This window comes from Boleophthalmus pectinirostris, unplaced genomic scaffold, assembly GCF_026225935.1.
Source record: "Boleophthalmus pectinirostris isolate CB_2022bp ecotype Guang Dong unplaced genomic scaffold, ASM2622593v1 HiC_scaffold_22, whole genome shotgun sequence".
Lineage (NCBI taxonomy): Eukaryota > Metazoa > Chordata > Actinopteri > Gobiiformes > Gobiidae > Boleophthalmus > Boleophthalmus pectinirostris.
Genome location: NW_026571190.1, coordinates 4,326,212 through 4,353,785, shown reverse-complemented (window position 1 = coordinate 4,353,785; position 27,574 = coordinate 4,326,212). Strand labels below are relative to the sequence as shown.

The 27,574-nt window shown below is 45.3% G+C and overlaps 1 protein-coding gene across 1 annotated transcript; it reads left to right on the top strand.

Annotated features, from left to right (window-relative positions):
* The first annotated feature begins 5,837 nt into the window (after window positions 1–5,837).
* On the top strand, window positions 5,838–23,661 carry LOC129410299 (antigen WC1.1-like). The gene is made up of 11 exons (XM_055157996.1): window positions 5,838–5,929; window positions 5,990–6,156; window positions 6,290–6,568; window positions 6,663–6,950; window positions 8,006–8,284; window positions 8,593–8,883; window positions 9,429–9,707; window positions 9,774–10,064; window positions 11,591–11,917; window positions 13,275–13,363; window positions 23,518–23,661. Exons 1-11 carry the CDS (start codon window positions 5,838–5,840, stop codon window positions 23,659–23,661), a joined length of 2,526 nt encoding a protein of 841 aa, XP_055013971.1.
* Window positions 23,662–27,574: the final 3,913 nt, after the last annotated feature.

The following is a 27,574-nucleotide window of genomic DNA, read 5'->3' as shown; positions in this document are numbered from 1 at the left end:
AGTGTAAATAGTATGTGTATGTAATGTCAATATTTTTATGTAAATAGCACGAGGTGTGGATGCAATTCAGTGTAAATGCTTTTTGACAGACACAATAAAGGTCTGTTAAAAATCAAATCTCCTGTCTCTCTCTGTCTCTCTCTCTCTCTCTCTCTCTCTCTCTTCTGTCTGTTTCTCTCTCTCTTCTGTTTCTTTCTCTCTCTCTCTCTGAACAGTGAGGGGCCCGGTGGTCCCTGGTCCTGGACAGAGCACAGTAGTCGTACCTGGACCCCAGAGCTGTGTATCAAATCAAATCTAAACCAGGCCAGACTCTTTTGACTCAGACACACGGGGCAGTCTGCTACAGGGCTGGTACAGTAGTACTTGTAGTTTTGTGTGTGGAGCGGTGAGGCGTTCGGGGGATGTCTCTAGAGTGGGTCCTCTTGGTGCTGGTTTCACATGGCACAGTCCCAGGACGGGCAGCTGCACTGGGCACGCTCATGTTTACAGATGAGAGACAGGAATTTATCACATCATGCGGACAAAAATCAGGCGTCCGTCAGTTCAGATTTAGTTAAAGAGAACATGTTACGCTATTTTCTGATCTATGTTCTCATGTTGTTTCCTCATCACAAACACGTTCTCATGTTTAACACACAAACCTGCACATTTAGACTGGAATCATTTGGATGATTTCGGCCCTGGAATTGCCAGTCTCTACTGAACTTAATGTAAAAGGAGCTGTTCACTTAAAAAGTACCACTTCATGACATCACATGGTGGAACAGAGCATTTTTAGCTTTAGAGATGTAAACAGATTAATAATACAGGGTGACTCAAACATGTGTGAATGAAACAAAACACAACTCCAGGGGTGTTTTTGACATCATAACAACATTATAACTTAAAGTTCACAAGAGTTACATTTTGTATAATATAGCACCTTTAAAGTTAGGTAAGTCCAGACTGTGGTTCAATGTTCGACATTAAACTAAACTGACTCTTCTCAGCTGTAAACAATTAAACAGTAATTCCAGGGCTGAAATGGTTAAAGGTGCAGATCTACAGCAGGGTGTCATATGTGCCCAAGAGGCTTTTATGGTTATTTTGTCCCATTATTTTATTTACCACTTTATAATTGAATCAGCTTCATTGATGAGGTGTCACAGGGTGTCACAACTGAAACATGTGATTTCACAGGTGTCACTGTGATATGTCACAGGGTGTCAGATGAGTGTCACTGTGATGAGGGTGTACAATGAGACACATGAGGGTGTCACACACATGTGATGAGGTGTCACACCACTGTGATGTGATGAGGTGTCACTGTCACAGGTGTGATGATGACACAGGTCACATGTGATGAGGGTGTCACACGGGTGTCACATGAGGGTGTCATGATGTGATGGGTGTCACAGGTGTCACCACAGTGTGATGTGATGGGTGTCACAATGATGTCACTGTGATGTCACAGGTGTGATGAGGGTGTCACAGTGTGTGATGGGTGTCACATGTGATGAGGGTGTCACAGGTGTGATGTGATGAGGGTGTCACAGGTGTGTGTGATGAGGGTGTCACAGGTGTGATGAGGGTGTCACAGGTGTGATGTGATGAGGGTGTCACAGGTGTGATGAGGGTGTCACAGGTGTGATGAGGGTGTCACAGGTGTGTGTGATGAGGGTGTCACAGGTGTGATGTGATGAGGGTGTCACAGGTGTGTGTGTGAGGGTGTCACAGGTGTGATGTGATGAGGGTGTTTGTAATATTCTTATGTCAGTGGTGGGTAAATGCAGTTTGGACAGTCTCTTGTGTAACCAGGGGACAGCAGTTTCCCCTGTGCCGTTGGGCCTGTGCACTTGTGAGTGGGTGTTGGGGACTGTGGAGGAGCACAGGCTGTAGCTCGGGCTCTGGGTGCATGTGGTGATTTGCAGGATAAATGAGGAGGACGAGAGCTCATTTTACTAGTTCTTTATGTGGTGACACAGCGGCCGCAGCCTGAGTGTCAGCCTCACGACTTCGTGCTCAGTTTTATCTCAGTATGGTTTTTGCTGAGTCGTGCTAAAATTAAAAAAATAAAAAATAAATAAAGATAAGGCAGTGAACAGGGAGCTGTGGTGGATGTCACTGACAACATGTTTGATCTTAATCTTGATCTTGATCACTGAAGAGATGTTGCTAACGCTAAGGTTCATGTTAAGGCGTAATAATAATAGGCCACAAACTCAAATATTCTACATGTAAAAAGAACTGGGTTGTTATTTAATTTGAAATCGAATAGACTGTTTATTTTATGTTTTACGATTTGAGGTCACGGTTCGGTTCAGTTTGGGAACAAAATGCAAAACCATTTGCTTGTTGTTTATTTGTGTGTTTTTTAAACCAACAATTTGTTTGAATATTATACAAATAAAAAAAATAAAATAAATGCAAAAGTGTTCTTGGTAATACTAATAAATTAAATAAAATATTCACAAATAAGCAACAAATGTATAAAGTGTAAAAAAAAAAAAAAATCCTTGTAAACAGTAAACAAAACTTTTCAAAAATAAAGTGCAGCACTAACAGTTCCAGCATGAACTTTTACTCAATTTTCAATTTTTTAACCAGAAAAAACAACTTGTCCACATTGTCTGCAGTAAGTGCAGACAATGCAGTCGTCCTGTACTGAAACAGTTTGGTATGAATACATGTACCGTTACATCTACTATTTAGAGGTTACACCATTTTCAGGGATGTCCGAAAGTCCAATTGGTGAAAAAGTAGTGCACTCAAAATTGCCCACAATGCTCCTTGAAAAGCAGTGGGCATGGCTGGTCACTAGAGCGGTCAATATAGACCACAATGCACTGGGAGAGTCGGGAAAACAACAGTGTACATCGACAGGTGAATGGAAGCAGATAAAAGAGCTGGTTTATGGGACTGTTGATCGGGATTATGAATCTGATCATTATTTATGACATAAATCAAGTTTTTAATTTTAAAGGTTTAGTGGACTTTTTTTTTCACTCAGACGCTAGAGTCACGTGACCCGACTGTAAAGAGCTGCATGTCTGACTCTCTGTGACTGAGTTTGGGACTACAGTATGTAGTGAATGAGGGGTTAGGGGCTGGGGGATATTCAGACACTACCTATAAGTTATTTTCATCACACAGTAATGCTGTTACTTTGGAGAAAAGCACAGGCAACCGAAACTAAACCCTGATTTGAAGTAACACTGAACACTCCAAATGAACTAGTTTTGGGTTTAACATGTTAAAAGTATTATCTTCCTCCCATGTTCTAACGCTGTTCCTCATCAAAAACACATCTGAAGACGTCTGAGGGCGTTACCTTCAACAGTCCTGCTCCTCAGATGATGAGCTCTTTGTGGAAAGTTTTACATCTGATTTCACATTTTCAACTTTATGAGAAAAACCACAAAGGATCAAGAGATAAGAACGTGTTAAAACCAGGACTCTCAAAGACTATACCCAGACCTGGTTCAGTCCTGTTTCAGTCCTGTTTCAGTCCTGGTTCAGTCCTGGTTCTTGGACATGTTCCTCAGGGTGCTGCTCATGTCCCTTTGGTGTTGGGGTGAGTTCTGGTTCTTCTTCTACACTTTGACTTTATTTGATGTAAAAATAGCCTTGTATTAAAAAAACAAAACAAAAATAAAAACACAGTCTGCTAAATTCTGTTCAAATCTGACCTGGATGATTGGTGTCGTGTCAGTATTTCTCCACGCGGCAGTTCATTTTGTTGCCCTAGTAACTGTTTGGGGACGGAGATACTGGGAGATGAGACGTTTTATTTACAGTGACTTGAAGATAGTGTCGCAGGTTTGGGGCTCACTGTTAAATGTGCAGATTTCTTCAATAAAATAAGGTTAAAATAATAAAATCCCTTGAATTAAACTAGATAAAAGTGTTCAAAATGAAAACAAAGAATAATAGCAAGTGTGTGTATGTGTGGGTATAAAGTCTGTATAAAAAGAAATATTTAGAAATGTGTGTTAAAGGCACAGTTAATAACCAAGCGTCACTTTGCCTAAAGACGCCTCTACATTATTCTACATTTTTATCGACATTATCTCTAACCCCTTAGGCTTAGTGTGATACTTGGTTTTACTGTTGGATTTTCCGACAAATGAAAAGAGAAAAGCTCTTAGTAACAATGCAAAAATAATATGATAATTGACAGTACATAGGGACATACGATTACAAAAGACAAAACAAAAACAGTCAGACAGTTTTCCCTACTGATTACACTGGACTTTGCCATGAAATATTCTAAAAGTAAATGCACAAATGTTGGACCTGATCATTTCTATTAGTGAACAGACCCAAGAACTCACTGTGTTACATCTGTATTTAATAATATTACAACAGAATGACCAGAATGACAACCGACAAAATGTTGTGACGTCATCTGAAAACCAACTGTATCTGCCCCCAGCAGCAAGAATGGGACACATGTGAGTGTGTGGAATGATCTCCCATAAAGAACCATTTCACTTGTCCTCTACAGGCGACTTTCTGTTTTCACTTAAATATCCCTTTACTGTATATCTGTATATAATAATCACAAGCATAATAGTAATAGTAGTAGTTGTTGTTTTAGTAATAATAAATACATATGAAATTCTACAACATAAACAGTCAGATGCAAAAATAAAAAAATCAAATCAACTTTTCCTGAATTCTGTAGACTGCCCGATTCTGAGTTTTGCCTGTAACAGAGTGTGGTTCTCCTGTGCGTCCGGCTCCCCCTGGTGGTGGCTCTCACGCCTGGTCCCTCTACACTTCATTCCAATTCCCTCTGTATATTTGTTTCTAATATGACACAAAAATAAGACATTTTTATTGGAATTTCAACCTGCCTCTATTCATATTTGTGTTTTGAAGAATACACAATCATGTGTTTTTAATGAAAATGTGGCAGTAGCCATTTTAACATTTAAACACTAAGTTTGACTCTCCAGAATTAACGTTCTAGATATTAACAACGTCTTTCTGACTAGGAGTAATTTCATTTTGGATAGTGGGAATTGTCATTTGAGAAATCTGTGATGTAGTTTTGACAAGACAAAAGGACAGTCAGAGATATCTGCAATTCAGTTTTGACCAGGCAAAACAGCATGACAGATATCTGCAATTACATCATTGAAAATGATTACAAATATCTGTCAGTCAGTTTTGCCTCTGCAGATTGAAAGTTAAAGATCTCAAATGTCATTATGACATCATGACACAGAAAGCACCACGTTGTGTCTGGCTACTCGCAGTTTATGGTTACAAGTTGGTTAAAAGTTGAGCCTATTTATATTTTTAGGGCCTTCTGTCCCTGAGCCATGACAAAACCAAGATGAAAAAGTTGTAATACATTTGTTTTTTACATTTATGTGAGCACATTTAAAGCCAGTCACATGACAAATAAAACACATGTCATTTGCACATTTCAATGTGTGAATGCACCTTTGTGTTTCTATGTGAGGGCATGAAACCCTGTGACATCACTGTGTGGCTAAATAAATAAATACACGTGGGTGAAATGTGCTTTTTCATCTGATAAAGTATCTGTGCAGCACAGAGCGTGTCCCGCTGTACCACAGTCTCTTCCTGTCTCTGTGGTTTAAGGCTCAGAACAGCAGCCACACAACAGCGCACACCTTCAACACATGCCATTTTGTAACATGAACTCTGTGTGCAGGGGTCCTGTGTGCAGGGGTCCTGTGTGCAGGGGTCCTGGCAGAAAACAACAGCTCAATAGGTAATAACCACTCAGCAACACACTCCTCACCTCCTCACTGAGAGAAGTGTGTGTGTGTGTGTGTGCATGTAGGTGAAGTGTGTGTGTGTGCGCGTGTGTGTGTGCGTAAATGACCAGTGTGCGTCTTCTCTCTGCAGACTCTTTCAGTGTGAGGCTGGTGGGAGGAGCCAGTCGCTGTGAGGGGGAGCTGGAGTTTCAGAGGTCAGGTCTAAACTGGACTACAGTGCATCCATCACCTGTGACTCTTGGGTTTGGGGCCAGATTGTGCTCGGTGCTAGACTGTGGCACTGCTCTGTCTGTGGAGGGTAAAACAGGCCCAGAGAGAAAAGTCATGACTGTTTCTCGTGACTGTGAAGAAACATCTCTGAGCAGCTGCTTTAGGACTGGAACATCTCCCTCAGACAAAAGTCTGCAGCTCAAGTGTTCAGGTAACAACTACACTCCTATTGGCTAAGACTGATGATGTCACACATGTGTGCGTCCTATTGGTTCAGAGTGATGATGTCACACATGTGTGCGTCCTATTGGTTCAGAGTGATGATGTCACATGTGTGTTCACAGACTCGGTGCGGTTGGTCTCGGGGTCCGGTCTGTGTTCAGGATCAGTGCAGATCTGGGACGGGTCCTGGACCGGGGTCTGTGACGGGGACTTGGACCAGCGGGGGGCAGAGGTGCTGTGCAGGGAGCTGGGCTGTGGGGCTCCTTCTCTCCTCCAGGGGGCGCTCTCTCCTCTGGGGCAGACGTTCCACTGTGAGGGCCATGAGTCTGCTCTGATGGACTGTCCCCGCTCCAACTCAAGGACCTGCTCCTCTGGAGCCACTGTCAACCTCACCTGCTCAGGTAAAGGGGCGGGGCGTTACTGCTCAGGTAAAGGGGGCGGGGCGTTACTGCTCAGGTAAAGGGGGCGGGGCTTCACTCTCTCTTGTTTGTTCAGAGCTCAGGCTGGTGGGAGGAGCCAGTCGCTGTGCTGGGACTGTGGAGGTGAGTCTCAGAGGAGAGTGGAGACGAGTGGAGGGACGCTTTGGATTCTGGGACCAGGAGGCTGCAGCTGCTGTGTGCAGAGCCCTGGACTGTGGCTCTGCTCTTTATGGAGAACATAGAGATGATTTTCCACACCGTCCTGTGTGGTTGGTCTTATCTGACTGTGTGAAGAAGTCTTCAGTGACAGGATGTGTCTTTGGTACAGACTTGTCTTCCTCGGGTCTGAAGGTGACGTGTTCAGGTAAAAGTCTGATCTTACATTTTTATGTCTAAGATGTTTTTTCTAGTTGTTCCAGAGGAGTGTCAGGTGTAAAATGTGTGACGTCCAAGCAGAGGTTAGATCAGCCTGAGATTGTATCACACACACACACACACACACACACACACACCCCACACGAGAGAGAGAGAGAGAGAGAGCGAGAGAGAGAGAGAGAGAGAGAGAGAGCAGGTTTTGTGTTGAACTTGTGAAGTTGTGGTTTCTTGTTTTATTTAAATCAAAATCAGAACAATAGAACTGATGTATATGTGCACTACAGCAGTGATGTCACACATGTGTGCGTCCTATTGGCTCAGAGTGATGTCACACATGTGTGCGTCCTATTGGTTCAGAGTGATGATGTCACACATGTGTGCGTCCTATTGGTTCAGAGTGATGATGTCACACATGTGTGCGTCCTATTGGTTCAGAGTGATGATGTCACACATGTGTGCGTCCTATTGGTTCAGAGTGATGATGTTACATGTGTGTGCGTCCTATTGGTTTAGAGTGATGATGTCACACATGTGTGCGTCCTATTGGTTCAGAGTGATGTCACACATGTGTGTGCGTCCTATTGGTTCAGAGTGATGATGTCACACATGTGTGCGTCCTATTGGTTCAGAGTGATGTCACACATGTGTGCGTCCTATTGGTTCAGAGTGATGATGTCACACATGTGTGCGTCCTATTGGTTCAGAGTGATGATGTCACACATGTGTGCGTCCTATTGGTTCAGAGTGATGATGTCACACATGTGTGCGTCCTATTGGTTCAGAGTGATGATGTCACACATGTGTGCGTCCTATTGGTTCAGAGTGATGATGTCACACATGTGTGCGTCCTATTGGTTCAGAGTGATGATGTCACACATGTGTGCGTCCTATTGGCTAAGACTGATGATGTCACACATGTGTGCGTCCTATTGGCTCAGAGTGATGATGTCACACATGTGTGCGTCCTATTGGTTCAGAGTGATGATGTCACACACGTGTGTGTCCTATTGGTTCAGAGTGATGATGTCACATGTGTGTTCACAGACTCGGTGCGGTTGGTCTCGGGGTCCGGTCTGTGTTCAGGATCAGTGCAGATCTGGGACGGGTCCTGGACCGGGGTCTGTGACGGGGACTTGGACCAGCGGGGGGCAGAGGTGCTGTGCAGGGAGCTGGGCTGTGGGGCTCCTTCTCTCCTCCAGGGGGCGCTCTCTCCTCTGGGACAGACGTTCTACTGTGAGGGCCATGAGTCTGCTCTGATGGACTGTCCCCGCTCCAACTCAAGGACCTGCTCCTCTGGAGCCACTGTCAACCTCATCTGCTCAGGTAAAGGGGCGGGGTTTCACTGCTCAGGTAAAGGGGCGGGGCCTCACTGCTCAGGTAAAGGGGCGGGGCCTCACTGCTCAGGTAAAGGGGCGGGGTTTCACTGCTCAGGTAAAGGGGCGGGGCCTCACTGCTCAGGTAAAGGGGCGGGGTTTCACTGCTCAGGTAAAGGGGCGGGGCTTCACTGCTCAGGTAGAGGGCCGGGCTTCAGTGCTCAGGTAAAGGGGCGGGGTTTCACTGCTCAGATAAAGGGGCGGGGCGTTACTGCTCAGGTAAAGGGGGTGGGGCTTCACTCTCTCTTGTTTGTTCAGAGCTCAGGCTGGTGGGAGGAGCCAGTCGCTGTGCTGGGACTGTGGAGGTGAGTCTCAGAGGAGAGTGGAGACGGGTGGAGGGACGCTTTGGATTCTGGGACCAGGAGGACACAGCTGCTGTGTGCAGAGCCCTGGACTGTGGCTCTGCTCTTCATGGAGAACGTAGAGATGATTTTCCACACCGTCCTGTGTGGGAGATCTCCTTTGACTGTGTGAAGAAGTCTTCAGTGAGAGGATGTGTCTTTGGTTCCTCCTCCTCCTCTTCCTGGGGGGTGGAGGTGACGTGTTCAGGTAAAAGTCTGATCTTCCATTTTTATGTCTCTTATATAAAGAATGAGATACTCAGTGAGAAACAGAGAGAGAGAGAGAGAGAGAGACAGAGAGAGAGAGAGAGAGAGAGAGAGAGAGAGAGACAGAGACAGAGAGAGAGAGTTTTATTTAAATCAAAATCAGAACATTAGACACTGCACACGCACGCACGCACACACACACACCTCACAACAGTAATATATTTACCACAGATGTACATGTGCACTACAGCAGTGATGTCACACATGTGTGCGTCCTATTGGTTCAGAGTGATGATGTCACACATGTGTGCGTCCTATTGGTTCAGAGTGATGATGTCACACATGTGTGCGTCCTATTGGTTCAGAGTGATGATGTCACACATGTGTGCGTCCTATTGGTTCAGAGTGATGATGTCACACATGTGTGCGTCCTATTGGTTCAGAGTGATGTCACACATGTGTGCGTCCTATTGGTTCAGAGTGATGATGTCACACACGTGTGTGTCCTGTTGGTTCAGAGTGATGATGTCACATGTGTGTTCACAGACTCGGTGCGGTTGGTCTCGGGGTCCGGTCTGTGTTCAGGATCAGTGCAGATCTGGGACGGGTCCTGGACCGGGGTCTGTGACGGGGACTTGGACCAGCGGGGGGCAGAGGTGCTGTGCAGGGAGCTGGGCTGTGGGGCTCCTTCTCTCCTCCAGGGGGCGCTCTCTCCTCTGGGGCAGACGTTCCACTGTGAGGGCCATGAGTCTGCTCTGATGGACTGTCCCCGCTCCAACTCAAGGACCTGCTCCTCTGGAGCCACTGTCAACCTCACCTGCTCAGGTAAAGGGGCGGGGCCTCACTGCTCAGGTAAAGGGGGCAGGGCTTCACTGTCTCTTGTCTGTTCAGAGCTCAGGCTGGTGGGAGGAGCCAGTCGCTGTGCTGGGACTGTGGAGGTGAGTCTCAGAGGAGAGTGGAGACGGGTGGACTTGCCCTTTAGGCACTGGGACCAGGAGGCTGCAGCTGCTGTGTGCAGAGCCCTGGACTGTGGCTCTGCTCTTCACGGAGAACGTAGAGATGATTTTCCACACCGTCCTGTGTGGTTGGTCTTATCTGACTGTGTGAAGAAGTCTTCAGTGAGAGGATGTGTCTTTGGTTCCTCCTCCTCCTCTTCCTGGGGTGTGGAGGTGACGTGTTCAGGTAAAAGTCTGATCTTCCATTTTTATGTCTCTCAAATAGTTTTTTTCTAGTTGTTCCAGAGGAGTGTCAGGTGTAAAATGTGTGACGTCTAATCTCTTCTGCATCACACATGCACACACGCACGTACACACACACAAAATCAAACTTTATTTGTATAGCACTTTTCATACATTTGAAATGTAGCACAAAGTGCTTCACATGCAACAGAAAAATTACAATGATTAAAAACAACAGCAACAGGGAGCCGTAAAAACTGAATGTCGCCTCAGCGTGAGTTTTAGTTTAGAGTCTCTGGGACAGTTAAAAGACGAGACCTGAGGACCTGAGAGTCCGAGAGGCTTTTGATAAAAACAGATCAGATAAATAAATAAGACTAAGACCATTAAGAGCTTTATAAACCAATAAAAGCACTTTAAAATCTCTCCTGAAGCTCACAGAAGCCAGTGCACAGACGTCAGTACTGAGGTGATGTGCTCTCTCTTCCTGGTCCTCGTCAGCAGCTGCAGAGTTTTGGAGGAGCTGTAGTGGAGCTGCAGTTTTGTTTGGAAGAGCAGAAAGGAGAGCATTACAGTAATCAACACGGTTTGTAATAAAAGCATTTAGATGATAAATCCACTCAGTGATGGACCTGATGTGTGGCTCAAAGCTAAGATCACTTTCCAGAGTAACTCCTAAACTTCTGACCCTCTCACAGGCTTCAGTGAGGAGGTTTGGAGCTGAGTTTTGAGTCTCTCTCTCTGAGTTTCAGGACCAATAATTCAAACCTCAGTTTTGCCCTGGTTGAGCTGCAGGAAGTTTGCTGCCATCCAGGACCTAAAGACCTTGAGCTTTGGGGAACACTACACTCTATTTTACATTTTGCAGAGAACTGCTCCCCAAGACTAACATAAATAAAAATAATAATAATAAAAAAAAATACAGTGGTCCGCTGTGTCAAACGCTGCTGTCAGATCCAACAGCACCAGGACTGACACATTCTTTTTGTCCATGTTGGATCTTATATCTTCAAAGATCTTTACTAATGCAGTCACTGTGCTGTGGTGAACTCTAAAACCTGATTGATACATTAAAAAAATATTGTTGGAAATCATAAAATCATTAACTTCATTAACATTTTTCTTCAGAATTTTGCTTAAAAATGGCAGATTGGATGTGGGTGTGTAGATGCTGAGCAGGGAGAGTTCCAGGTTGTCCTTTTTGAGCAAAGGTTTGACCACGGCAGTTTTGCGTGGAGTAGGAAAAATCCTGACTGCAGGGAAACATTTACAATGCTAAGAACTTCTTGGGCTAACAAATTAAAAACTGATTTAAAAAGGGATGTAGGAATATGATCTAAAAACAAGTGGCTGGTTTGAATTGTAAAATGAGTTTGTTAAGAGTCGTAGCATCAGCCAGGGCAAAACTCTCAAGTGTGTTTGATAAAACCAAAGGACTTTTAGTACACACATTATCTGGATTGTATCTGCTGCAGGTCACACACACACTCGTCTCCACACACTCATCTGTCCAGTCATGTGTCTCCACAGACTTACTCAATCGTCCAATCATCTCTGTGTCTGTGTTTGACGGGGCGTCTGAGCTCCAGCCTCAGGGGGTGCGGGTGCAGCTGGGCTCAAAGTTCAGGGTCAAATGTTCCGTGGAGCCACAGTACCCAGGAGGCTCCTTCCGGCTCCTCTCTCCCGCCGCGCCCCCCGATCAGAACCGCACCCTGCCCGCCGTCAATCACTCCGCCCACTTCCTGTTCTCTGACACTGGCCACGCCCACGAAGGAAACTACACCTGTGTTTACCTCCTGCAGGTGTTCAACCACAGCCTCTCCTCTCAGAGCCACACACTCCAGCTCTCTGTGGGAGGTACACACACACACACACACACACACACACACACACACACACACACACACACACACACACACACACACACACACACACACACACACACGCACACACGCACACACGCACACACAGCCTCACCTGTCAGAGCCACACACTCCAGCTCTCTGTGGGAGGTACACACAACCACACACACACACGCACACACGCACACACGCACACACGCACACACACGCACACACACACACACACACACACACACACACACACACACACACACACACACACACACACACACACACAGCCTCACCTGTCAGAGCCACACACTCCAGCTCTCTGTGGGAGGTACACACAACCACACACGCACACACGCACACACACGCACACACGCACACACACACACACACACACACACACACACACACACACACACACACACACACACACACACACACACACACACACACACACACAGCCTCACCTGTCAGAGCCACACACTCCAGCTCTCTGTGGGAGGTACACACACACACACACACACACACACGCACACACACACACACACACACACACACACACACACATACACACACACACACAGCCTCACCTGTCAGAGCCACACACTCCAGCTCTCTGTGGGAGGTACACACACACACACACACACACACACACACACACACACACACACACACACACACACACACACACACACACACACACGCACACACACACACACACACACGCACACACACACGCACACACACACACACACGCACACACACACACAGCCTCACCTGTCAGAGCCACACACTCCAGCTCTCTGTGGGAGGTACACACAACACACACACACACACACACACACACACGCACACACGCACACACACGCACACACACACACACACACACACACGCACACACACACACACGCACACACACACACATCCACGCACACACACGCACACACACACGCACACACACATCCACGCACACACACGCACACACACACGCACACACACCCACGCACACACACCCACGCACGCACACACACACACCCACGCACACACACCCACGCACACATACACACACACAGCCTCACCTGTCAGAGCCACACACTCCAGCTCTCTGTGGGAGGTACACACAACCACACACACACACACACACACACACACACGCACACACACACACCCACGCACGCACACACACACACAGCCTCACCTGTCAGAGCCACACACTCCAGCTCTTTGTGGGAGGTACACAAACACACACACACACACACACGCACACACACACAGCCTCTCCTCTCAGAACCTGGTTCTGGTCTTGATCCTGGTCCAGGTCCTGGTCTTGGTCCTGGTCTGATCTGGGTTCTTTTGTGCTGCAGAGTCAGACTCAGACTTGATCATCAGAGTCGTGATCATTCTTCTGTTGAAGCTCCTGTACATCCTCCCAATGTCCTACTGCTACTGCAAGGTAACTCACCTGTAGACCGGGTTTAGACTGAGTTTAGACCGGGTTTAGACCGGGTTTAGACCTGGTGTATTATGGGTTTAGACCTGGCTTTGTCCTACTTTAGACCTGTTTAGTCCTGGTTTAGTCCAGCTTTAGACCTTCTTTAGTCCAGCTTTAGACCTTCTTTAGTCCAGTTTTAGACCTTTAGTCCAGCTTTAGACCTTCTTTAGTCCAGCTTTAGACCTTCTTTAGACCTTCTTTAGTCCAGCTTTAGACCTTCTTTAGTCCAGCTTTAGACCTTCTTTAGACCTTTTTTAGACCTTCTTTAGTCCAGCTTTAGACCTTCTTTAGTCCAGCTTTAGACCTTCTTTAGACCTTCTTTAGTCCAGCTTTAGACCTTCTTTAGTCCAGCTTTAGACCTTCTTTAGACCTTCTTTAGTCCAGCTTTAGACCTTCTTTAGTCCAGCTTTAGACCTTCTTTAGTCCAGCTTTAAACCTTCTTTAAACCTTCTTTAGACCTTCTTTAGTCCAGCTTTAGACCTTCTTTAGTCCAGCTTTAGACCTTCTTTAGTCCAGTTTTAGACCTTTTTTAGTCCTGGTTTAGAGCTGGTTTAGAGCTGGTTTAAAACTGGTTTAGTCCTGGTTTTGTGACGTGTTCTTGTGCTGTGTCCTGTTGTTTCAGGTCAGGGCCAGAGGCAGAGCTGGAGAGAGGCCCCAGCTGTGAGTGAGACCGGTTCAGATCTGAGCAGGTCCTTTTTCAGCATCATTTATTTTATTCACTGACTATTGTAAATGGAATAATACCAATCCCAATATTGTTTATAAAAAAACATCTTTATTGTTTGTATGGTAATATTGTCAACGTTGTTTGGATATTGATCTGTAAATATCATGTGAAGATCTTTGATTTGTGTGAAACTGTTAATGGTTCATAATGTAAATGTGAAAGGAATTTCACAGACCTCTCCTCGTCCACCACTCGACTTTAGCCAAGACTTCACCTTCATCATTTAGCCTTCCCCCGCTGAAGCGACAGGAAACACACTGGTATCACCGACCGGACCCCAACAGTCCATCTTGGCCCTTTGACCAGAGAGGACTGATAAACATGGAGACACAGAGCAGCTTTTTATCTTTTCTGCTGGACAAAAAACATTCCAAAGAGACAACGTCCATGACTGAAACCTCCACTGTCCTGGTCCTCTGCGCACGTGTCACAGAAGGGCTTCACTGATCAGTTTAGACTCAACACATAACCTTAGAAAACTCCCAAAGTTTTATCTAATCTCCAATCCTAGAATAATCTACACTCATTTGTATATTTAATATTTAAATGATTTTGTTTAACTTGGTCAATAAATATCCTTAAACCACAGTTTGCTTTGGTGAACAGTGATGTTATTTCCAGATACGGGTCACTGATAAGAACAAGAATTTACCAACCTTCAGAAGAGCAGTTTAATTAATTGTTAGTTTATTCATTCAGTTAAATAATTGATTATATTGTATTGGTAATATTTCTTAATATTTGTTGATTGGTGCCACAAATTTACTTCTAGTCAGAGCCGAACGCCGAGTGAGTGTGAGTGCTGCTTTCACTTAGAACACTTCAGTTCTAATCTGTAATATACATTTCATGTTACATATGTTTATAAGATTGATTTATTTTTTTGTATATATGCAACAAATTTAACACAGGAAAAATGTGTGTGTGCGTGTGTGTGTGCGTGCGTGTAGGTGTGTGTGTGTGAATATCAGGATGTGTGTGAGTGTGAGTGTGTGTCAGTGTGTGGATGTGTGTCTGTGAGTGTAGGTGTGTGTGTATATCAGGATATGTGTGTGTGTGTATATATCAGTGTGTGTATGTGTGTGTGGGCGTGCATGCGTGTGAGCAAGAGTACGTGCGAGTGTACGTGTGTGTGTATCAGGATGTATGTGTGTGTGCGTGCGAGCAAGCGAGCGTGCATGTTAGTGCATGTGTATCAGGATGTGTGTGAGTGAGTATGCGTGTGTGTGTGCGTGTGCGTGAGTGTGTGTGTATCAGGATGTGTGTGTGTGTGTGTGTGTGTGTGTGTGTGTGTGTGTGTGTGTGTGTGTGTGTGTGTGTGTGTGTGTGTGTGTGTGTGTGTGTGAGAGAACATGTGGAGTGGACAGAGACAGGTGTTGCAGACATCATCAAACAAGGACCTACTGTCAGTATTTGTTTTGGCTGCATTCGTGCGCACACACATACACACATACACACACACACACACACACACACACACACATACACCCCCCAGCACCTGCAGCATCATGAGTCAGTGCTAGTTCAGCCTCTGCAGCTCAGGGAGGGAATCCTGAATCCTGGAGGTTCTGAGCTTCACATGACGCCTGAACATAAACTGAGACTGAGATAAAGAAATATTCTAGTGATAGTAACAGTAGAAGTATCAGTAGTAGTAGGAGTAATAATGGTAGTAGCAGTAGAAGTATCAGTAGTAGTAGGAGTAATAATGGCAGTAGCAGTAGAAGTAACAGTAGTAGTAGGAGTAGTAATGGTAGTAGAAGTTAGAAGTAACACTAGTAGTAGTGGTAGTAATAGTAGCAGCAGCAGTAGTAGTAGTAATAATATCAGTAGTGGTCAATAGTAAGTAGTAGTAGTACGAGTAGTAGCAGTACAATTAGTACTTTATAAGAAATATTAGTAATAATAGTAATAATAGCAGTAGTAACAGTAGTAGTAGTAGTTTATCAGAAATAGTAGTAGTAGTAGTAGTAGTAGTAGTAGTAATAGTAGTAGTGGTAGTGGTAGTAGTAGTAATAGTAGTAGTAGTAGTAGTAGTAGTAGTAGTAGTAGTAGTAGTAGTAGTAGTAGTCAGTGGTTTTAACAGTAGTAGTAGTAGTAGTAGTAGTAGTAGTAGTAGTAAGTAATAGTAGTAGTAGTAGTAGTGGTAATAGTAATAATAGTAGTAGTAGTAGTCATGGTTTTAACAGTAGTAGTAGTAGTAGTAGTAGTAGTAGTAGTAGTAGTAGTAGTAGTAGTAGTAGTAGTAGTAGTAGTAGTAGTAGTAGTAGTAGTAGTAGTAGTAGTAGTAGTAGTCGTGGTTTTAACAGTAGTAGTAGTAGTAGTAGTAGTAGTAGTAGTAGTAGTAGTAGTAGTAGTAGTAGTAGTAGTAGTAGTAGTAGTAGTAGTAGTAGTAGTAGTAGTAGTAGTAGTAGTAGTCATGGTTTTAACAGTAGTAGTAGTAGTAGTAGTAGTAGTAGTAGTAGTAGTAGTAGGTATTATGACCAGACGACAAACATAAACTACAGCCTGTACTTTACTGTAGAGACAGAGAGAAGAGGAGGAAGAGGAAAAGAGAGGAGTGTCACAAATACAAGGATATGACGAGTACACACAAAAAACAAATGCTGAGATGGTCAGAGAAGTTGGAGATGGTCAGAGAAGTTGGAGATGGTCAGAGATGGTCAGAGATGTTCAGAGACTAAAGGGGAAAGTGAGGAGGAGGAGGAGGTTCAGGGTGTGGAGGTGTTCTTCGTGGTTACAGTGGTTGTGGTCGGCTGCTCCTGGGGCTGACTTCGCTAGCACACTGAGCAGTTTTTACACTTTTTTCCCTAACATTTTTAGTTTACATTTGATCTTAAATTTGTGGATTTTGAGCTTAAAAAAAGTGATTGATTGATTTGCTGTGCCCTCCTTGAACCGTCACCTTATCGTGGTGGAGGGGTTTGAGTGCCCGAATGATCCGGGAGCTATGTTGTCGGGGGCTTCATGCCCCTGGTAGGGTCACCCAAGGCAAACAGGTCCGGGGCGACGGGTCAGACGAAGAACGGTTCAGAAGCCCCACATGATGAGTTACACACAGAGGCCAGTTACGTCGCCCGGATTGGCATCACCGGGGGCCTCACCCTGGAGCCAGGGTGGGTGCTCGTCAGCGAGCGCCTGGTGGCCGAGCCTCCCCCCACGGGGCCCGGCCGGGCTTAGCCCGAAGGAGCGACGTGGGGCCGTCCTCACGTGGGCCCACCACCCGCGGGAGGAGCCATATGGGGCCGGTGCAGAGAGATCTGGGCGGCAGTCGACGGCGGGGGCCTCGACGACCGGATCTCCGGACATGGAGACTAGCTCTGGGGACATGGAATGTCACCTCGCTGGGGGGGAAGGAGCCTGAGCTTGTGCGGGAGGTTGAGCGTTACCGACTAGATATAGTCGGCCTCACCTCCACGCACAGTTTGGGCTCTGGAACCCAACTCCTTGAGAGGGGCTGGACTCTCCATTTCTCTGGCGTTGGCCGCGGGGAGCGGCGGCGGGCTGGTGTGGGCCTGCTCATTGCCCCACAGCTCAGCCGCTGTGTGTTGGAGTTCACCCCGGTGAACGAGAGGGTCGCGTCCCTGCGCCTTCGGGTCGGGGACAGGTCTCTCACTGTGGTGTCGGCCTACGGGCCGAACAGCAGTGCAGAGTACCCGGCCTTCTTGGAGTCCCTGGGAGGGGTACTAGACAGTGCACCAACTGGGGACTCCGTTGTTCTCCTGGGGGACTTCGACGCCCACGTGGGCAACGACAGTGACAGTTGGAGAGGGGTGATTGGGAGGAACGGCCTCCCTGATCTGAACCCGAGTGGTGTTTTGTTATTGGACTTCTGTGCTAGTCACAGTTTGTCCATAACGAACACCATGTTCGAGCACAAGGGTGTTCATAAGTGCACGTGGCACCAGGACACCCTAGGCCGGAGGTCGATGATCGACTTTGTAGTCGTTTCATCTGATCTCCGGCCGCGTGTCTTGGACACTCGGGTGAAGAGAGGGGCTGAGCTGTCAACTGATCACCACCTGGTTGTGAGTTGGGTTCGCTGGCGGAGGAGGAAGCCGGAAAGACCTGGCAGGCCCAAGCGTGTAGTGAGGGTCTGTTGGGAACGTCTGGCGGAGCCCTCTGTCAGATGGGAATTCAACTCGCACCTCCTGGAGGACTTCTCCCGGATTCCGGGGGAGGCTGGAGATATGGAGTCCGAGTGGGCTTCATTCTCGGCCTCTATTGTCAATGCAGCTGCTCGTAGCTGTGGGCGTAAGGTCTGTGGTGCCTGTCGCGGCGGCAATCCCGAACCCGGTGGTGGACACCGGAAGTAAGGGATGCCGTCAAGCTGAAGAAGGAGTCCTATCGGGCCTTGCTGGCTCGGGGGACTCCTGAAGCAGCTGACGGGTACCGGCGGGCCAAGCGTGCTGCAGCCCGCGCGGTTGCGGAGGCAAAAACTCGGAGCTGGGAGGAGTTCGGGGAGGCCATGGAGAAGGACTATCGGACGGCCTCAAGGAGATTCTGGCAAACCATCCGGCGCCTCAGGAGGGGGAAGCAGTTCTTCGCCAACACTGTTTACAGTGCGGGGGGAGAGCTGCTGACCTCGACTGGGGACGTTGTCCGGCGGTGGAAGGAATACTTTGAGGATCTCCTCAATCCCACCGTCACGTCTTCCGAGGAGGAGGCCGAGGCTGGGGACTCGGAGGCGGACTCATCCATCACCCTGGCTGAAGTCACTGAGGTGGTTGGCAAGCTCCTTGGTGGCAAGGCTCCGGGGTTGGATGAGATCCGTCCTGAGTACCTTAAGTCTCTGGATGTTGTGGGGCTGTCTTGGCTGACACGCCTCTTTAACGTCGCGTGGTGGTCGGGGACAGTACCTCTGGACTGGCAAACCGGGGTGGTGGTCCCTCTGTATAAGAAGGGGGACCGGAGGGTGTGCTCCAACTATAGGGGGATCACACTCCTCAGCCTCCCCGGTAAGGTCTATGCCAGGGTACTGGAGAGGAGAATCCGGCTGATAGTCGAACCTCAGATTCAGGAGGAGCAGTGTGGTTTTCGTCCTGGCCGTGGAACACTGGACCAGCTCTACACTCTCCCATCGGGTGCTCGAGGGTTCATGGGAGTTTGCCCAACCAGTCCACATGTGTTTTGTGGATCTGGAGAAGGCATTCGACCGTGTCCCTCGTGGTGTCCTGTGGGGGGTGCTCTGGGAGTATGGGGTCCGGGGCCCTTTGCTAAGGGCTGTCCGTCTAAGGTCCCCTGTATGACCGGAGCAGGAGCTGTGTTCGCATTGCCGGCAGTAAGTCAGACCTGTTCCCGGTGCATGTTGGACTCCACCAGGGCTGCCCTTTGTCACCGGTTCTGTTCATTGTGTTTATGGACAGAATTTCTAGGCGCAGTCAGGGGCTGAAGGGTGTCCGGTTTGGGGACCACAGGATTTCATCTCTGCTGTTTGCAGATGATGTTGTCCTGTTGGCTTCATTGAACCAGGACCTGCAATGTGCACTGGGGCGGTTTGCAGCCGAGTGTGAAGCGGCTGGGATGAAGATCAGCTCTTCTAAGTCTGAGGCCATGGTTCTCGACCGGAAAAAGGTGGCTTGCCCTCTCCGGGTGGGTGGAGAGTCTTTGCCTCAAGTGGAGGAGTTCAAGTATCTCAGGGTCTTGTTCACGAGTGAGGGAAGGACGGAACGTGAGATTGACAGGCAGATTGGTGCAGCTTCGGCAGTGATGCGGTCGCTGTATCGGACCGTTGTGGTGAAGAGGGAGCTGAGCCGAAAGGCGAAGCTCTCGATTTACTGGTCAGTCTTCGTTCCTACTCTCACCTATGGTCATGAGCTCTGGGTAAGTGACCGAAAGGACGAGATCGCGGATACAAGCGCTTGAAATGAGTTTCCTCCACAGGGTGGCTGGGCGCTCCCTTAGAGATAGGGTGAGGAGCTCAGTCACACGGGAGGAGCTCGGAGTATAGAGCCGCTGCTCCTCCACGTCAAGAGGAGCCAGTTGAGGTGGCTCATGCATCTGTTCCGGATGCCTCCTGGGCGCCTCCCTCGGGAGGTGTTCCGGGCATGTCCCACCAGGAGGAGGCCCCGGGTAAGACCCAGGACACGCTGGAGGGACTATGTCTCTCGGCTGGCCTGGGAACGCCTCGGGGTCCCCCCGGAGGAGCTGGAGGACGTGTCTGGGGTGAAGGAAGTCTGGGAGTCCCTGCTTAGGCTGCTGCCCCCGTGACCCAGCCCCGGATAAGCGGACGAAAATGGATGGATGGATGGATGATTTGCTGCGATCAGGACAGTCTTGTGTGATTTCAGAGGTCACTGGAGCAGAACACAATCTGTTTTAGACATTTTTGACCACAAAGCTGAGAATGTACCAAGTGTGCACTAAAACTACCTCCAGAAGGCCCTCATGAGCTGCAGAGGCTGCACTAGCACTGGCTCATGGTTTGTGCAGGTGCTCGGGTTTAGGGAGTGACCAATCAGGTCAGAGAGAGGAGTTAACCCTTTGAGAGTCAGACTGCTGCACCTGTGTGACTGTGTCCTCCTCCGCTCTCTCTGATGTGCTATTTTTAGAGCAGCCTGTGGTAGTGAGCGCTCTTGTCTGCATACAGGATCTTTGCGGTGTCCTCCCAGGGCCAAGGGCAGAGTGTGAGGCCCAGAACGGTGCGCTCTCTTCTGGGTTACTCTCCCGGCACGTCCCTGGTCGCCTCCCAGGTTAATGGAACCTCATGAATTAAACATGGTGACAGTGTGTGTGTGTGTAACTGTGTGTGTTGTGTGGTTGTGTGGTTGTGTGTTTGTGTAACTGTGTGGTTGTGTGCTTGTGTAACTGTGTGGTTGTTGTGGTTGTGTGTGGTTGTGTAACTGTGTGGTTTGTGTGGTGTGTGTGTGTGTGTGTGGTTTGTGTGTTTGTGTTGTGTGCTTGTGTGTGTGTTGTGTAACTGTGTGGTTGTGTGCTTGTGTGCTTGTGTGGTTGTGTAACTGTGTTGTTGTGTGGTTGTGTGTTGTGTGTTGTGTGGTTGTGTGCTTGTGTAACTGTGTGGTTGTGTGGTTGTGTGGTTGTGTAACTGTGTGTTGTGTGTGTGTGGTTGTGTGGTTGTGTAACTGTGTGTGTGTGTTGTGTGCTTGTGTAACTGTGTGGTTGTGTGGTTGTGTAACTGTGTGGTTGTGTGGTTGTGTGGTTGTGTGCTTGTGTTGTTGTGTGGTTGTGTGCTTGTGTAACTGTGTGGTTGTGTGGTTGTGTGGTTGTGTGGTTGTGTGGTTGTGTGCTTGTGTGGTTGTGTTGTTGTGTGTTGTGTGTGTTGTGTGGTTGTGTGTTGTGTGTTGTGTGTTGTGTGGTTGTGTGGTTGTGTGTTGTGTGGTTGTGTAAGTGTGTGGTTGTGTGGTTGTGTGGTGTGTGTGTGTGGTGTGTGGTTGTGTGGTTGTGTGCTTGTGTAAGTGTGTGGTTGTGTGGTTGTGTGGTTGTGTGTTGTGTTGTGTGGTTGTGTGTGTGTTGTGTGGTTGTGTGCTTGTGTAAGTGTGTGTGGTTGTGTGGTTGTGTGGTTGTGTGTTTGTGTGGTTGTGTGGTTGTGTGGTTGTGTGGTTGTGTGGTTGTGTGGTTGTGTGCTTGTGTGCTTGTGTGGTTGTGTAACTGTGTGGTTGTGTGGTTGTGTTGTGTGTTTGTGTGGTTGTGTGGTTGTGTGGTTGTGTGCTTGTGTGTTTGTGTGTTTGTGTGGTTGTGTGGTTGTGTGTGTGTGGTTGTGTGGTTGTGTGGTTGTGTGGTTGTGTGGTTGTGTGGTTGTGTAATGTGTGGTTGTGTGGTTGTGTGTGTTGTGTGTTGTGTGTGTGTGTGGTTGTGTGGTTGTGTGGTGTGTGGTTGTGTGTGTGTGTGTGGTTGTGTGTTTGTGTGTTGTGTGTGTGTGTGGTTGTGTTGTTGTGTGTTGTGTGGTTGTGTGGTTGTGTGCTTGTGTGGTTGTGTAACTGTGTGGTTGTGTGGTTGTGTTGTTGTGTGGTTGTGTGGTGTGTGGTGGTTGTGTGGTTGTTGTGCTTGTGTGTTGTGTGGTGTGTGTGTGGTTGTGTGGTTGTGTGCTTGTGTAAGTTGTGTGGTGTGTGTGTGTGTTGTGGTGTGTGTTGGTTGTGTGGTTGTGTGCTTGTGTGTGTGTGTGTGTGTGGTGTGTGTGTGTTGTGTGCTTGTGTGGTTGTGTGGTTGTGTGTTTGTGTGCTTGTGTGGTTGGTGCCTTTATCCCCAGAGAGTATAATGAGTAAATGTCAAAACTATAATGCTTTTTGCTCCTTTAATTGATCATATTTTCTGGTCTCTTTTGAATTTCATTGCTCTTCGTTATTACATTGTGTCCAAGTCATTTTTCTTGTGGATCTATAAAGTTTGTCTGAGTCTAAAAAGAGGTTCAATTCAAAAAGTTTTTGTTTGAGAGTAAATGTCAGGACTCCTCCATGTACATATACTACTGTATACTACTGTTTACTATTGTATACTACTGTATACTACTGTATATTACTGTATATTACTGTTTACTATTGTATACTACTGTTTACTATTGTATACTACTGTATACTACTGTATACTACTGTTTACTATTGTATACTACTGTATACTACTGTATATTACTGTATATTACTGTTTACTACTGTATACTACTGTTTACTATTGTATACTACTGTATACTACTGTATACTACTGTTTACTATTGTATACTACTGTATACTACTGTATATTACTGTATATTACTGTATACTACTGTATACTACTGTATACTACTGTTTACTATTGTATACTACTGTATACTACTGTATATTACTGTATATTACTGTATACTACTGTATACTACTGTATATTACTGTATACTACTGTATACTACTGTATACTACTGTATACTACTGTATACTACTGTATACTACTGTATACTACTGTATACTACTGTATACTACTGTTACTATTGTATACTATGAGTGTTTTGTGATAGGACACACCAGGACGACTGAGGGACACACAACATCTGAACACATCTTTAACTAAACACTACTGCTCCAGGGCAGCTGTGGCTACAGTAACAGTTTGCACCACTGAGTGTTTAGTGCATGAACAATGCTGTGATGCTGTGTGAAGGACTTTGAGAGTCTTGAAAGACGTGTTTAAAAAATGAATGAATAAAAAAATGTTGCACTGTTGTCATCAGAAACACACCTGCAGTTGTATTTTGCTTCTTTCACGTTTGTTTCATTAATCCATTATTTAAATCCATCTTTCTGGAGCCACAAAAATACTCACATATTGTCTGGATTGTTGAGTCACAGGTAAAAGTGCATGTTTGTCCTGGTGGGGTTTAAAGCCCACAGAGCAGCGCTGGACAAACACATGGCTCTGTTAGCACAGCACTCACATTTCCTAATGGGTTCATTTGTGTGAACAGCACCATGAAAAGGTTCTTTTGTGCTTCAAGCACAGAAGAACCTCTGTGTCCTCTGCTCTTCTGCTCCTGACACAGCAGGAGGCGCCAGTGTGCAGACAACAGGGCTCTGATGGGACATGGGGCTGGAGAGGATCAGACAAATAAGAAGGTGATTAAATATTAAGACTTTTTAAAACAATTATTATTTTTTATAACTTTTATAACAGGGTATGAGCTGCCTGCACATCAACATCTTATCTTTTGTTCTGAAATACTATATTCACACTGTGTCAACATGTTTTATACATTTTACTTTTTGTTTTTGCATCTACCTTCCCTTTGCTCCCTGCACTAAGACACAGTCAGTATGCATGCAGCTAATGACATCACTGCACCTCGCACCAGGTTTGTGAAGTCGTGTGTAAAGTCTTGTATCATGTTTTGTATGTTCATGGAGAATTGTGGTGTGGGAGATGTAGGCTTGTGGGCGGAGCCTTGCACAGAATCTTACTGTTAACTGTAAAGAAAAGATGAAGAATACAGTTCAGCAGTGACAAACTTCCCATTCATCTATCCATTCATCCATCTATCGATCTATCCATCCATCTATGTATCTATCTATCCGTCTATCTAGTGAGTGGTCTGTTGAGTTCTGTATGACATCCAAGACTTCTTCACACATGTTTTTGATGAGGAAACAACATTATAAGATGATAAAAAGCTCCACAAACTCCATTTAGCATGACAGCCCGTCTTTAAAGTGAACAGTAAAGGTTCCAGGGAGCCGGTGCAGAGGTGTGAGAGGGTGTGTGGTGTGCTCTCTGCTCTTCCTCCTGTCATGAGAGACACACTTAAACCTGGACACCGTTTGGCTCCCTGTGTCTTTGGGCTCGGATCAACATGCTGAATTATTTACAGAGGTTAAATGGAGCGGACAGAGGAAGAGGAGGAGGAAGAGGAGGAGAGGTGAGGAGTAGGTAGAGGAGGAAAAGAGAAGGAGAGGATACAATCAATTTTACATGGCCGGTGCCGAATTCAGAAACACCAGTGGTCGATAAACCCTGGTGATATTTTTGGGCTGATTATGTAGGGCTGATTTTGACCATTTCCCCCAAATTCTGTCATTTCAATTTACTACACACTCACTCGCAGCTCTTTTTATCCACAAACCTTTAACCGAGCTGTGCAGTCATGTTTTGTGCAGTTCTCTTTCCACAAACCAGACGTGGAACCAAGTCGTTGTTTTGCTTTGACCTCAAGTCCGAGTCAAGTCCCAAGTCAAATACAGGCAAGTCCAAGTCGTCTGCTTTGAGCTTCAAGTTATTTGAAGTTTTAAAACAAAAGTACCAAATATAGCGTAGATTTTTGTAATTTATATGAATTTTAAATTTTAAAAAGTCGTGGTATATTTATATGTGAGTATTTATATAAGAGGTGTAGAAATGTAATTTTTTTCCTTTTTAAATGTCTTGACAAGATCTTACTGTGAATCATTACAGTCAGAATAGAAAGAATTCAGATTTAAAAGTGTTAAATAACAGTTATTTTGTCATGAAGGATCATGTTCTATGCAGTTCCCTCTCTATTCTACTGCTTTGTACTGTATATTACTGTATCATACTGTATTGTACTGCATTGTACTGTATATTACTGTAGTACATTTGAGGATACCATCTCACAGTACTTCAGTTACATAATTTTTTTAGGAAAAGCATACATTTTTCTCAAGTCCATGTCAAGTCCCAAATCTTAGTCCATTTTATCAAGTCAAGTCTCAAGTCCTAAAAAATAGTGAGTCAAGTCTAAATCAAGTCCAAGTCACGACTTGCAAGTCCCACCTGTACTTCAAACACAGATGTATGTGAACAGTACTGTTTATGTATCAGCTCAGCCAAGACCAAATATCACATATTTAGATGATTTATGGCCGATAGCTGCAATGTTAAAATGTGCAAATATCTGCCTGATCTATCTGCTAATGGTGTGTTTGTGTATCTCTGGAGGTAATCCTACACTGCGGAACATTCTGGAGAAAGCAGTAACCACATGGTTAAACTTTGTTTTGTGGATGATTAGTTTCTTAAACAGAGGGCATTAAAGGGCACACGTCTTGTTTTGTATAAATAATGCAGCAGCCCACAGTGTCCACTGTGTCACCTGTGGAGCACATCTGTGTTAGGCAGAGCATCAAACACACACACGTTACACACTCTGAGAGAGGACGAGGACGAGGACGAGGAGGGGGGGTGGTCTTCTTCAGAGCAGCTGTGATGGAGATGCAGAGCACACGTGTGTGTGTGTGTGTGTGTGTGTGTGTGTGTGTGTGAGCAGTCAACACCACCTGTAGCTCTGTGTCTTTTCATTCACTTCAGTTTATGTAAAAGTGCACTGTGTCACTTTTCTTGGTTTTCTATATGCTTATCTCCATGGTTACCAAAAAAATCTATAAATAAACAGTAAAAAACATCAATTTTTACTGTGCCCCTCCACAGATCTGACCCGCAACTTGGCACCTGCTTTTCTAAATGTAAAAGTCTTGTATTATGCTCTATGGACTCTGGTGAGATCTACACCACAGGAGAATGTTGCTGCCTGGAGTTGTGTTTTGTTTCATTCACACACGTTTGACTAATCCTGCATTATTAATCTGTCTACATCGCCAAAGCTCCAAATGCTCTGTTCCACCTTGTGATGTCATGAAGTGATACTTTTCAAATTGACAGCTCCTTTTACCTTTAGTTCAGTAGAGATTGGCACCTCCAAGTCTGAAATCATCCAAATGATTCTTGTGAAGCTGTATGGAGTTTATTTATTTATTTATTTATCTATTAGTTTTTTCTGAGTAAGCCCCACTTCTGCCTAGGACCTGGGACACATAAGAACTTGGCAGAACTTGAAAAAAAAGAAAAAACTATTTCAGCCTATAAGACTGATTAAAACACAAATTATTATTATTTATTTTTGATTGTGTCTTTTTTGTTAATATATATGTATTCATTTCATTTCATTAGATGTTCAGATGTCCACTTAGTTATACATACATACATACATACATACATACATACATACATACATACATACATACATACATACATACATACATACATACATACATACATACATACATACATACATACATACATACATACATACATACATACATACATACATACATACATACATACATACATACACATACATACATACATACATACATACATACATACATACATACATACATACATACATACATACATACATACATACATACATACATACACATACATACATACATACATACATACATACATACATACATACATACATGCATACATACATACATACATACATATACATACATACATACATACATACATACATACATACATACATACATACATACATACATACATACATACATACATACATACATAAATACATGCATACATACATTCATACATACATACATAAATACATAAATACATGCATACATACACACATACATAAATACATACATGCATACATACATACACACATACATACATGCATGACATACATACATACATACATACATACATACATACATACATACATACATACATGCATGCATCATACATACATACATACATACATACATACATACATACATACATACATACATACATCATACATACATACATACATACATACATACATACATACATACATACATACATACATACATACACATACATACATACATACATACATACATACATGCATGCAATGCATGCATACATACATACATACATACATACATACATACATACATACACACATACATACATACATACATACATACATGTATGCACATATATGCACACACATCTATCTTTTATATTCATGCTCATATATGTTCACAACAGTATCCCCTACATACATGTGTGTGTGGACACATGTATGCACACACTCGCACCATTACTTGTGCAACACTGAACAATTAACATTAAAGTGACACCGAAACCATCCTGTCAGGATTCAGAAAGGCCGGAATAATTCTAACTGGAACTAATGCTGAATCTGACGACAGCTACACAGA